At 50.8% G+C, this 13,395-nt stretch overlaps 1 protein-coding gene across 1 annotated transcript in view; it reads left to right on the forward strand.

Annotated features, from left to right (window-relative positions):
- POU6F1 (POU class 6 homeobox 1) overlaps positions 1-13,395 on the forward strand; it is a 30,989-nt gene that overhangs the window by 1,738 nt on the left and 15,856 nt on the right. The window contains exon 2 of the mRNA XM_090051095.1: positions 12,919-13,023. Coding sequence (XP_089907221.1) covers positions 12,970-13,023 — 54 coding nt within the window. The 5' untranslated portion in view covers positions 12,919-12,969. The remainder of the gene's footprint in view (positions 1-12,918; positions 13,024-13,395) is intronic.

The following is a 13,395-nucleotide window of genomic DNA, read 5'->3' on the forward strand; positions in this document are numbered from 1 at the left end:
AGCACGCTGGGACGGCGCGTGGATGCCTCTCGGCTTGCTGAAAGCCGGGCGCGCTCACCTTGCTCTAGGTCTGTTTGCTGTGTGATGTCTCGCAGAAGTGCACGTTACATTTCCAGGGCCTCTAAAAGAAATCGATGTTGTGAGCAGAGCGTGGTCGGGAGGGAGGGCAAACTGAAGGTTAGCATACTGGGCTGGGACTCAGGAGATCTGCATTCCCAGCACGTGACCTCGGGCAATTTATTTTATCCTTCAGCTCCCCCCTCTGTAAATCCGGGTTAACAAAACTCCCCTTGGTGTACGCCGAGCCTTCAAATAACTGGCAAACAAAAATCCTGCTCCCAGTGTCACTTTGACCTGATTTAGGTGAACAAGCCTGTCATCATCGGTTATGTTCGCAGAACAGGAACACCTACAGGGCCCAGGGAAAAGGGAGCCCCGCTGTTGTGCAAGCAGCAACGGACCTTCGGGGGCCCTGAAGAGTTGGCAATCTAAACAGACCCCAGGTGCAAAGGGCACATGGCAGGAGCGGTGGCAGAGCCAGGGCTGTGCACCCACCGGCTCCTGCTTCTGCTATAGGAAACTCTTATTTCCAAGACCTCGTAACATCTGATGCTAGGGAGTAAAAAGCACAGCCTGGGCAAGGGACCGATGGCTTACATCCCAGGTACTAAGAAGATACTACCAGACACTGTCAGCTATTCCTTTTATTTTTTAGCAGGTTTTGCAAAGCAATCTGGACGCACATGGAAACATCGGTAGTCACTGGTCTAGAGTGGGAGAGCAGGTGCTGCGACCAGTAGGCCGAAAAGTGGCCTTCCATTTTTCTTTTAGTCCCAGATGTCACCGCGAGCTCTGCTCACACATGCTTGGTGTATTCAGGCCCAGCCTTTGTAACAAATTGGCAGATATTGTCAATCTGCTGACCTAAGTGAAGCCATGGGGGGGGGGGATGTCCTTGAGAGTCCCCAGGGGCCGAATTTGCTTTGCCACCCTGAATTCCCGGCTGCAGTTTCTCCAGGCTGAGAGCTGGCATTCAGCACGGGCAATGAGCAAGTCTCTTGCCCGCAGAGACTCGTTTCGAAGCTGTCAATTACTGACCAACTGGTAATTCATTCTGCTTCCACAACTTCCTAATGGCTCGAGCAGCGTGCTCTGAGGACGGCCTGTTTTGTAGCAGCCAATTACCGATTGTCACTGCTTTAAGCAAACATTAGCACGTCTGTTCTGCCGGCTCCGAGACAAGTTTGCACTGAATCGGCCAGCAGAGACCTTTGTTCACTGGCTCAGCCCAGCCCTGGCACAGATTTTCCAGGAATGAGGTTGACTCATAATGCAGATCAGGAGCAGAGTGCTTTGGGGAATGGCCATGTCCGTTCCCAAGTTAACCCGGCAGCAGCAATCTCCCTCTTTAAAGACCATCTAAAGCCGTCTTCAGTTTTCTGTTATAGCTCCAGTCCTTAGCAGTTTACAGCTGGCCAGAACATTTCATGCCAAGCCGAAATGGGCCCAGCAGCGTTTCGCCCTGAGAGCACAGATGTGTTTATTCAAGAAACATTCAATTAGTCGCCTTTAAGTCCCAAGCCCAGAACTGAAGTTTCACCCGTTACATGGAGTGGTCTTGGTCAGTGCTTTTTGGTTCTGCACTCACCAAAGCAACCTTATTTCAGCTGGCAGCAGGGCCAGATTATGACATGCTGGGGCCCTAAAATATGTCAAGCTTAAGAGCATTACCAAAAAAATGCCGTTCCCCCCCACCAGCCTGGTAGTGGTGGGGGAACTTGCACGCGGGTGTTGCCGCCTCCATTAAGCCCCCCACGCTGCTGCTTTGCATGCAGCTGGTGCTTCGGGTTTGACCACCGATACCCCCCACCCCTCCCCAGCTCCGCGACCGGCTGCAGTGCTGGTTTGAAAAAACCCGGCATTTTCAAATTTCCAGCACATGTTCGGTGCCGGATTTGTGAGGTTTTAGTGTATTTTTGTTTGTATTTAGAGGCCTCGCATAAGCTACGGGTTCAGGCCTCACGTTACTTACCTTGTGCCTAAATCCGGCACGGCTGGCAGGATGGGTTTATAGTACAACACTCGGCAGAAGAACCAAAGCCCCTTGGCCCTGGTCCTCAGTATCATGATAGCTATTTTGCATGGAAATCTGTTTGGAAATGGACAGTTTATTTCCACTTGGAGGTTTTTGCAGTAATGGGAATGAGCTTTAAAACGAATGAGATTAAGGGTGAAGACTGAAGGAAGCTTCTGCAAACTATGGGCCCTGGCGGCTTTCCGGGTTGCGTGTGGTTTGCATTGCTGATCCTGAGTAGAGAGAGGAATTTGCTCTTTTACAACCACTGAAAATTCCCCCCGCAGGCAGGCTGAGATTTTCAGTGCAATCCAAAGGAATTTAGCAGTCAGCTCCCACCGACTTTGGGCAACTAAATGCTGCGAGCCTCTCCGCAAACCCCAACCCCAGGGCTTGACTCCCTCAGGAAATGTAATCCTTAAACGCCATTTGGAACAGATCGCAACAAGTTTCAAGCCATCGTGGCTGGGATGGGCTGTGTCCCACTTGTCACAGGTAACCCACATTGCTTTGAATGTAAGAAGTTCTTGAATTTGAGAAGCACCCAGATTTTCTCTCCATTTAGGAAAAAAAAAAATCCTCAAATAAAGGTGCACGTACAAGGATGTGACCTTTGTGGAACCTACAGGAGTTTTTAACTTCTTTTGCACCCAAAATTAAGGTGGCCTATTTTAAGACAGTACAGTTGGCTGTAAAGGTGCATCTTATTAGAAGAAATACAGTAATTGACCCTGCCCAAAATCATGATATTGGCTTAGAAGTCATAAGCTTTGTGGATTCTTATTTGCTCTCTGCTTTTTTTAAGCAGTTAGGCTGCACTCACGTCAAGTTTGCAGGCTTATCTCCACAACTGTCAGGAGTAGGGAAAAAAACTCAGATTCTCTCCAGGTGACATGATTTCTGAAATTGTCTGAAAGTTGCAATAAAATGGGGAGAATTTGTAATACTGCATTTAGGGGCAGATTCCTGGGGTTGCTCTGAAATGCACCTGTTGTTCTTTCAAAGGAAAAAAGAGATAAGGGAGGAAAAACGCACCCCAAGGATCACCTAAACTTTGAAAATAAATCTAAATGGGGAAGGGGTGGGGAGTGCAAAAGACAGCTTAGAGCCAAGTCAGGAAGTCTTATGTCTGGACTCTCTTAATGGAAAAAGGGCCCTTTAGGATTAAATGTGAGTTTTAATTTCAGCAAATAGCAGCTTGGACCTTTCAGTACCTGGCTCCTTTGGAAAAGAGAGCGATTGTGGTTTTTGTGAGTCGAGTGCATCCACTTAATGGATCCCTCTAGAGAGCCACACGTAACCAGTCTGGAAGATACAGCAATTGAATGAGGAGCGTTAAGAAATGGATAAGAAACCCACTGAGGCTGTGAAATCTGGGCTGAATGTTTTGCGGATTAGGTTACAAACAAAAATGAAATTCTGGATCTTGAGCTACTTCAGGCTGGCCACAGACCCATCTAAGTTAAGGCAGCAGGACCAATTTACACCAGCAGCAAAAATAAACTTAATGTTCCCTTCTTGTGAGATCCTACAGAGTTAGCTCCCGAGCCAGCATGGCCCTTAAGCATGGGCTTAACTTTAAGCACAAAGAGTCACCCCTGGCTCAAATTAAAACCCGTTCTTCAGTGCTTTGCTCTAAGCCAGTTGTTCTCAACCTTTTTAAACTCAAGGCGCCCCTCGTTAGACTCGAGGCACCCCTCGCAAAATGCCAGCTTGCAGTTTTTGACTGCAGAAAAATTGTAGGCCATTTCTTTTGACGCAAAGAACTCATAAAGACCACAAGTCAGGATCTTTTTAATACTATGGATTCCTGTTTGAAATCTCTGAGATTATCTTGCGAATCATGTTTGCACACCTGACGGTGCCAACCTTGCATGGCACCCTGTGACAGTCTTGGAAGGATCGCAAGGCACCCTGGGGTGCTGTGGCACCCTGTTTTGGGAATCACCGCTCTAAGGAGACAGGAGCACAGCGTATGTCAGAAATATAAGGGCTGACAGGGTGCTCAGGAGGTCATCCAGTCCCGTGCCTTGCTTGGGGTGGGATCATCCCTGTTGGAGCCAGCCCAGAAAAGTCTTTCTTTCTTGCTCTTAAAAGCTTCCAGTGAATCTGCTCATCCTCTCACATGGCTACAAAGTTCTTCCTTATTTCTAGCTTGCATCTCTTGTGCTGCATATGAATCGGTCATTTCTTGTCTGGTTTCCCGGGGGGGGGGCATAGAGAAGAGCTGATTGCCGTCCTCTTATTACAGCCCTTTTTGTTCAAAACTGGTATCAAATCTCCCTTGAATGTTCCCTCCAGACTGAATAAGCCTCATTCTTCCCGCTTTTCCCTGCCCGTCGTGCTTTCTACACATCCCACCAGCTTTGTCTCCTGCCTCTGACCCCTTTCCAGTTGGCCCACCTTGTGTGCAGTGCCTCCAACTGGACACGCCGCTCCAGGTGAGGCCTTGCCAGTGCTGTAAAATCCCTTCCCGTGACTTGCATGCAACGCTCCTGCTAATACAGCCCAACACCGCTCCAAATCGGCCTGCGATCCGCTATTACCCCCATGTCCTTTTCTGCAGTCCTGCAGCTGCAGGAGTCGTTCCACATTTCTTGGAGGTATGACGGGCCTAGCTTCAGGCAAGGATGTCTTTTACTAGACCAACTGTGTAGCTGGGATAAAGTTAGAGCTATGCTGCGCCTGACTCGTTCTGTTCAGACCTGCTGAAGAGTGTCTTGCACTCAACTACTCTATCCCCTCTATGTAGTCAGTTCAGTAGAAGGTATCACTCAAGAAACCCCTGCCTCTTGCATTATTTCTGGATCATCACAGCTGCAACATCACTCTTGCACTAGCAGGCCTAGCATCATCGAAGCCCTGAGGCTGCTTCTCCAGAGCAGAGCTTCAGCTCCTAGGGTAGATATCTGCGCTGTAATGGGTCGCTTCAATCCCAAGGCTGTTTATTCCTGCTTCAATCCCAAGGCTGTTTATTCCTGCTGTTAATAACGTGGCCCAGTACCTTGTTGGTACCCTGTCTTCCATTCAGCTGTGCATATGGCAACCCTCTGCGGCCCTTATGATGCACAGTCTGGATTTTGGAGTTGGTGGAAGAGGACAGGGAGTTGTCGGTAGCACTAAGGCAGCATGATGCTTGCATCAGCAGAGTTAATCAGTGCAGATGGTTAGGACCAGTTGGTGTAGGGAAAACCCCTGTGTCCACTTCAGGTCCATACTCGACTTTTTGCAGAGCGCTTGGAGATCTGCCGAGGGGAAAGCGCTATCCGAGTGCCAAGTATCAAAAATGATTATCCTGCCTTTACAGAAAGAGGGCGTTGCCTTTGGTCATGGTCCCCTGAATCAGTGGAAACTTTGCCAACGACAACATCGAGGTCCGTTGTTGCATGTGTTTCTAGGGGGCTCAGTCCATTTTGGAGCACGTATCATCCATTATTGCAACAACCCGCCTGGGACTGGGACGTGGGAAGGTATTCATGCATTAACGCAGGCTTCTTCAGGCCTACGTCCACGGGGCAGTTGGCCAGCATAACAAGATGCTCTGACGATAGCTGCTCCAGCCTGACCCCCCGAGGTGAGCACGGCTGGAAATGAAAGGGACTTGAACCTGGACTAAGCGGCCTGCTTCGGAAGTGCTCTGGAAAACCTGGCTTTTGTTCTGGAATAGAGCAGCCACATGAGGAAATCGTTCCGGAGTGGCTTAGCGGAGGAGAATCCTCCGTCAGACGTATGCCAGGAAATTTCCCCCGCAGAGATGCAGCTTAATTAACCTCGGAGGACTTCTCACCTGTAGCAGGTTTGTTCAGACATCCGCTCCCACCCACGCGGCATCCAGGTGGCTACATCTCTGACTCATCCTCACTTACAATTAGACTTGCAGGGAGACCGGCAGCATCTTCAATCATCCTCTCGCGCTCTTTGAAAAATCCTTTAATTCGTAGTATTACGTCGTGCCGTTTTGTTTCCTCGTCACCACCCGTGGAGAAGTGGCTGTTTGCCTGCCACGCGCCCTTAGCTCCACCCTCCGGGCCGGCAATTTGCCCTCCAAATTTCCAAAACCGCGTGCAGAGGCAGAGCAAGACGGCGCCACGACTGCAGGGGCCGCGCTTGCCACGGAGCGGCCCGCGCTGAGATTGAAGCCGTGCTGCTCCGCGTTCGACATCCTGAAATGTCTGCTTAATAGTGTCTGGTGCTAATTGGTGTCTTTCCATGGCACGGAGGAAAATCTCTCTCTCCTCTTCTCTGCACGTTTGAGTTTCCCCACAGGGCAGGCCTGAAAGGATTCAAGCTTCTCGTCAGGATAAATACAGCCATTAGAGCCTGGTTCTCATGCCCTTTTCAGCCTCTTGCTGCGCAGACTTGCTGGAAGAAATCTGCAGCTCAGGAGTCGGTGCTGTACCTTGTTCTGTGGTGGGGCAATGAAGAACCCCTTCGTCAGCAAATCTGTTTTCCTTCTCAGGTTGCCGGTTTGCAGTGCTGCTTAGGGATATTTTGATCAGCAACCTGCAGCTGTCTGTTGCTGTTTTTTATGTTTTCAATCCCACTGCAAACTTTGAAGTTCACGGACCTGCCCCGGCACCATTTAAGAACGACGCCACTTTTTATCTAGTCCGTTTTGCCATGTGCCCCTTTCAGGCGAAGGCGTGAGATCTTGTTTGCTCTTCTTTGTTTCCCGGAGACATTCCTCAAATGCATGAACTAGGGGGATGTGACTGGAGAGCCGATTAATAAGCTGGGGAGGGGCTAGGGTGCCTTGAGAAATGCATCTGAGACCGCCCCCTTCCCTCATGCCTTGCTAGGGCTATGACTTTGTTCATGGCCAAACTGAGCAAATCCCTTGAATGGGAACGACCAGGTTCCTGGGGTCTAGTCTGGCTGATTGTTAAAACACACCAGCTAATAGCTGCTTCATCCTGTGTCACAGCTACCGTGGTGCTCGCTAGCAAATGAGTTGGGAAACATGCCTGGCGTGAGGCTTTGCTGTAGGCTTTGGTCCCAAGGAGCTTTGCAGCAAAGGACAGTTGGGTTTTAAGCTTAAGAGTAGGTTTGTTGAACATTAAGCAAACCCTCCATGCAGGTGCCTAGAGCTGGCACTTTGTTCTCCGCGGTGGTAACTTTCTAATGTTCCCCTAGGCTGGGATTTCCAAAGGAGCCCAAGGGACTTGCACACTCGGAGCTGGGCATCTAAACCCCTTCTCTTCCTTTGAAACCCCAACTTTGGTGCTGCCAGCCTGGATTCGCCCCCTTGGGCTCCAGAAGCACCAGCGTGACTCCAACACCCGTCTTCCTCTGAGACGCACGGCAGCCGGCTCCAACAGCCGGCGTCTGTCGAGGGGGACGTTGGAAGATCAGCGCTGGCTGTCAGTGTAGACACAGTTATCCCGGGATACCGGTGCTGAGGTCTTGTCTAAGCTTAAATTTGCAGATACTGCAGTGGCAGAAATGCGTGCCGGCTTGCGTTCGGTCCTTCGGAGAAAGTTACAGTTATTTAACTCGAAGTCCTGATTTAACTCGGTTCAGTGAAGCCAGTGCAATGTGTACACGCTCTCTAGCACCGGTTTCTGCCCCAGCAATGAGGCACCTGGTAGACAGCTCCCCCGAAAGAAACACAGCCCCCAGATGGAATTTAAACCGCTCTAAAGTGGGAATCGGAGGGTCTACGCAAGGGCTTGTACCAGTTCAGTTAATCCAGTTTCAACAAACTGGTGTAGGTTTGTGTGTGGATGAGATCTCTGAGGAGACGGGGGGGGCGCTTTTTTATCCTCCAGCTGCTCAGGGAAAAGCAAATACAGCCTCAGCAGGAGCAAGCTCTGTTTACATTGATTAGTGTGGGATATGGGCTGACTTTGAATTCGGTCCCTTGGCTTTGAAACTTGCTGCCGATATGCCTCTGCAGCAGTCTACAGGCATCCTAATTGGCACGAGGGACCTCAGGGAGGATTCCCGTTCCCCCGTCTCTCCTGCAGAAGCAGTATCAGGCTGTTGGAAGAAGCGTTGTGCTGTTCCTGTCCTTCCAGGCTCACGTGTAGGGGGCTGGAAAAGACTTGCTCAGCGCTAGGGGGATTTGGGGCTATAATATCTCAGGTCCCTTGGGGCTGCTTTAACTTACGCCAGAGGCCATACTGGCCTGCAGCCAGGAGCAAAGACAGTGGGAAGCCACTTGTGGCCCATACTGGTCCCAACCCACAGCCCCGTATTGCTGCCATGAAAGACGATCCATAACTCAGCCAGCTTCCAGTCCCTCCTGACCTTGCTCCCTGCTTTTACCAATGCAAGGCAGCCAGCAAACCCATGCCTGCTGCGTGAAGCGAGTTTCTTTTCAGCTCATCTGATCTCCGTGTCACACCTTGAGTTCTCCTGTTTCCCTCCCCCCCACTGCAAAGTGTCCCTTGCTCCGACTTTTCGTGCTACTTTGCCGTGCCCCAGCAGCCAGAGAGCTCATTAACTATTAATACCGCCAGATGCCTCCCTGCGCTCTGCAGTCTCCCCTCCCTCTGTTCTCTGTTGCACTAGAGTAAATTGTTAATTAAACTGTGCGCCAGCATCCCGAGGCACTCGGTTCCTCACAAGCCCAGGCTGGGCTTAAAAACTTGTAACAAATATTCACCACCACAACATCATAGAAAATGAGGGTGGAAGGGACCTAAGGAGGTCACGTTTAGTCCAACCTCCTGCTCAAAGCAGGACCAGCCCCAGCTACATCATCCCAGCCAAAGCTTTGTTTAGCCGGGTCTTAAAAACCTCCAAGGATGGAGAGTCCACCACCTCTCTGGATAACCTGTTCCGCTGTTTTACTGCCCTCCTTGCGAGAGAGTTTTTCCTAATATGTAACTTAAACTTCCCTTGCTACAACTTGAGCTCGTTGCTCCTTGTTCTGTCATCTGCCACCGCTGAGAACAGTCCAGCTCCGTGCTCTTTGCAACCACCGTGCAGGGCATTGAAGGCTGCTATTAAATCCCCTCTTGATCATCTTGTCTCCAGGCTAAATAAGCCTGGTTCCCTCAGCCTCTTCTTACAGCCTCTAACCATTTTTGTTGCCCTTCGCTGGACTTTCTGCAAAGCGTCCACATCCTTTCTGTAGTGGGGGGCCCACAGCCGGACACAGGACTCCAGATGTGGCCTCACCGGTGCTGAGTAGAGGGGAAGAAGCACTGCCCTGGACCCGCTGGCACCGCTCCTACCAGTGCAGCTCAGGATGCCGTTAGCCTTCTTCACAACAACGGCCACGGCTGGCTCATATTCAGCTTCTTGTGTATTGTAACCTCCAGGTCCTTTTCTGCAGAGCTGCTGCTTATCCAGTTGGTCCTCAGCCTGTCCTGGTGCATGGGATTGCTCCATCCTGAGTGTAGGACTTTGCACTTGTCTTTGTTGAACTTCATGAGATTTCTTTGTACCATCCTCCAATTTGTCTAGGTCTCTCTGAATCCTAGCCCTACCCTCCAGCACATCTACTACTCCCCACAGCTTGGTGTCATCCACACACTTGCTGAGGGTGCAAACCCACCCACCTTCCAGATAATTGATGAAAATATTGAACTAAACCAGCCCCGGGACTAACCTCTGGGGTACTGCTGCCAACTAGATATTGAGCCATTGATTACTACACTTTGAGCTGAGAAATCCAGCTAGTTTTCTATCCATCTTATAGTCCGTTCATCCAACCCATACTACCATAGCTTGCTTGCAAGAATGCTGCGGGAGGCTGCACAAAAGCCTTGCTAAAGTTAAGGTATATCATATCCGCTGCTCTCCTTGCTTCCACAGAGCCAGTCATCTCATCATAGAAGGCAGTCAAGTTGGTCAGGCATGCCGTACCTTTGGCAAATCCATGCCAGCTGTTCCTAATCACCTTCTTCTCCTCCAAGTGCTTAGAAATGAATTGCTTGAGGATCTGCTCCGGTCTGTAGTTTCCCAGATCCTTCTTCCCTTTCTCAAAGATGGGCACAATATATTTTCCTTTTGGGTACTCCTTGGTTGGAGAAAGACTAAGGGACATCATTCTAACAGAAACCTGCCCTTGCTGAGGCATTAGATGTCAGCAGCAGCTCTGATCTGGTCCTCTCTGGCAGAAACTACAACCATCAAGACACTGAACATCTAGACTCGGTCTGGCCTTTGGACTCTGTCTCAATGGTCTTAAGAGAGGATGGTAGGTCTAGGGCAGCCTCCACTCCTCTGTACTCTTGCCTAGGTGTACGCACTGAAGGCCTTAGCGTAATGGGTGCCTAGACCTCTTGTGCGTGCACCACGATCCAGGGGATCAGCAGTGGCTAAGGTATATTCCCCTTTTCCAGTCATATGGGACCTCTCCCAATTACCCCAGGTTTTCAGAGATAATGGCAATCACATCAGCCAACTCCCTCAGCACCCTTGGGTGCATCCTGTCTGGCTCCATGGCCTTGTACACATTCAGCTTTTCTAAATAGTCCCTAACCTATTCTTTCACTGATGGTGGGTGCTCATCTTCATCCCAAACTCTTCTGCCCGGTGCAGTAGTCTCGGAGCTAACCTTGAGTGTGAAGACATGTCAAAAAGGCATCAAGCACTTCAGCCTTTTCCACCGCATCTGTCACAAGGTTGCCTCCCCTGTTTGGTAAGGGACCCACACTTACCCTCTGGTTGATATACCTTATTACCCTTCATGCCCCTTGTTAGCTGCAACCCCAGTCGTGCTTTGGCCTTCCTGATTTTTCTCCCTGCAGGTCAGTAAAACACCTGGGCTGAAACCATCATCGTGATGTCTCCCCTGCCACCTTCCAGATCCTGGTTTATCAGCTGCCTCTGTGGTCGTGGCTATTTTTGCACCTCCCCACCCCCACAAAGACAGCTGCTGGGGCTGCCGCCCCTGTTGTCTCTCCCCTTCGCTACACTGCTGCAAAAGACACCCAGTTCCCATATACTCCATACTGCAAGGGTGAAACCCTGGTTCCCTTGATAGCTGTGATGCTAAGATTTCAGCTTCATTTCCATGTGCTCCCCCATATCTGCTGGGTCTCTTGACTTGCACTTCAACTGCAAAATCTTTGGGGTCAAACTTTTTTTTGTTCCGTTTCTCCAGCATAATCTGGGGTCTTGTACCAGAGCCGGTGCCGCTAAAGGCTATCTCGATGTTACTGCAACTGCTGTTACTACAAATAGTTGTTGTAACAATAGCAAATATCTTAGAAAAGTCAGGCTGCCTCAGGAATCATAGAAAATGAGGGTTGGAAGGGACCTCAACAGGTCACATTTAGTCCAACCCTCTGCTCAAAGCAGGGCCATCCCCCATTAGGTCATCCCAGCAGGAAGGCGATCCTTTCTAATCCAACCCTCGGTTCAGGGCAGGGTCATCCCCGTCTAAGCTCTCCCAGACACACGTTTGCTTTTCAGAATATCCGAAGACAGGGAGCAGGCTAGATGAACAGCATGATCTGCTCCATCCAGAACCGGGGAAAATTTGGGGCTTGAAAAATACAAGCCAAAGGTTTACAGCGTCTTGGGTTTTTGCAATGGGAGAATCACAGTGGTGATTGGGATTGGACGTTGTCTCATGGGTGAGACACTGGGCATTTCAAGGAGCAGCAGGAATGGGCAGATCTAAAATCCCAAGGAGGTAAATGGCATTGCATGCTCAAGGGTGTCTTGGTCTAAGTGAGATCCGCCATTGAAAGACTAACCAGGACCCACCCCTTGTCACCCGGCTGCTCCATGCAGCATGGCCGGCACAGTGGCATGGAAGAGGTGATGTGTCCCCGATCCTCCAAGCTCCTGAAGCTGCTTGGGGAGAATGCCTTCCCCATTGCTGGTGTCTCCTGACGTTGGCAGCGGTGGGAGCACTCAGTCTCCCGCACGGTTACAGAAACAAGGACGCCTTCGCACATGCATCAAGTCATTGTGAATGTCATCCAGCCCGGCTGGTTAAATGCATCCCAGACACATTCCTAATAAAAAATTCATAAGCCTCCTCAGAAAGCAATTACACTTAGCGGAGGGGGCAGGACATGACCAAAGGAGCTAACGAAGGACGTTCGGAGAGGAGCAGTGCCATGGTCAACAGGTGTGTGAGGCTCCTGCCAAAGCAAACGTCGCCCTCCAGGAAACGGAGCCCAAGATCACCTCATCAAGAGGGGCTCTTATTAGGAAGGAGCTGATTGACTCTGACCGCTTTGGAGACTGACACTAGCTGCGGCGACTTTCAAAGCCTTGAAGAGCTTTTCAGTTCTCTTGGAGATGCTCTGGGCCCTCGGACAGGGGGTGGTTGTCTTTGGATGTGGCATCTCCCCGAGGCTGAGTTTTTTCTGAGGAAGCCTATGGGATTTAGGTTCATCAGTCCCATAAAGCAACAGGAGAGGAGAATCCCAGCCCAAGAATGCTGGAGAGAGTCTGCTTGTCTTGGGAGAGGGATGCTGGTTTGATCCTAAGGGGAAGGAGAGGTTAATCGACCCATAAGGGTGATCTTTTGCACTGCCTCGTCCCAGGTGGTTTTGGGCTGGGCTTGCATGGATCCTCTCTGAGGAGGCGGCATTGCTTCCCTGCCAGATGGGAAGGGGCAGGATGGGTGTCTCGAACACAATCGCTAATGCTTGCTCTGCCCGTTGTCTATTCAGTCCTTCCCTGGTGCCAGGCCTGGTGCCACCACTTGCAGCCCAGGGTCAGGAGGGAGGGAAGCCTTGTAGCTGTGGCCCAAGCATCCTGCTTTGGGAGCTGGACCATTGGATGGACAGATGCATCCCTTGGTCTTGTTTCCATGCAATCTAATGGGTATAAGGGGACGGGAGAGGCAAAAGTCTTGCTGCTGGGTAGGTGATGGCTTGTATGGGCAAGAGTGTAGTAGCTGCCAGTGACCTTCGCCTCTTTGTCCGCAGCATGTAGAAAGTCTGAGCCGCCCCCCACAGCCCAGCTCCGAGTGACGCACCATGGACACGGACGCCGTGCAGCCCCAGGAGGCTTCGCTGACAGTCAATGAGCAGGTACTGGCTCCATCTCCATAGGGCAGCTCTTGCTAGAGTGGTCAGGCATCCTGGCTGCCCTGGACAGAGCTGGAGCTGACAGCAGGTGTCTCGCTCACTTCTCAGGCCAGGAGGACCCAACTGAAGCCTTGTTGTGGGGAGAGGGGAGCGATTGAATCCTGCAGGAGCAGCAGACAGAGCAGAGCTTTGCTGTCTCCCTGCATTTGGGACCAGCACTTTGGCAAGCTTACTTGCCTGCAGTTCAGCTCCAGCATTGCTATCAGGGCCCCTGCGACAGCACCGGCTCTCTGGCGGGAATTGGCCTCCAGCCTGAAGCCTCAACTGCTGGAGTCCAGGGATTTCATGAGGCTTTCATTGAAAACAAGAACCTTC

The sequence above is a fragment of the Crocodylus siamensis genome, chromosome 6 (genome assembly GCF_052110815.1).
Source record: "Crocodylus siamensis isolate JL-2025a chromosome 6, ASM5211081v1, whole genome shotgun sequence".
Lineage (NCBI taxonomy): Eukaryota > Metazoa > Chordata > Crocodylia > Crocodylidae > Crocodylus > Crocodylus siamensis.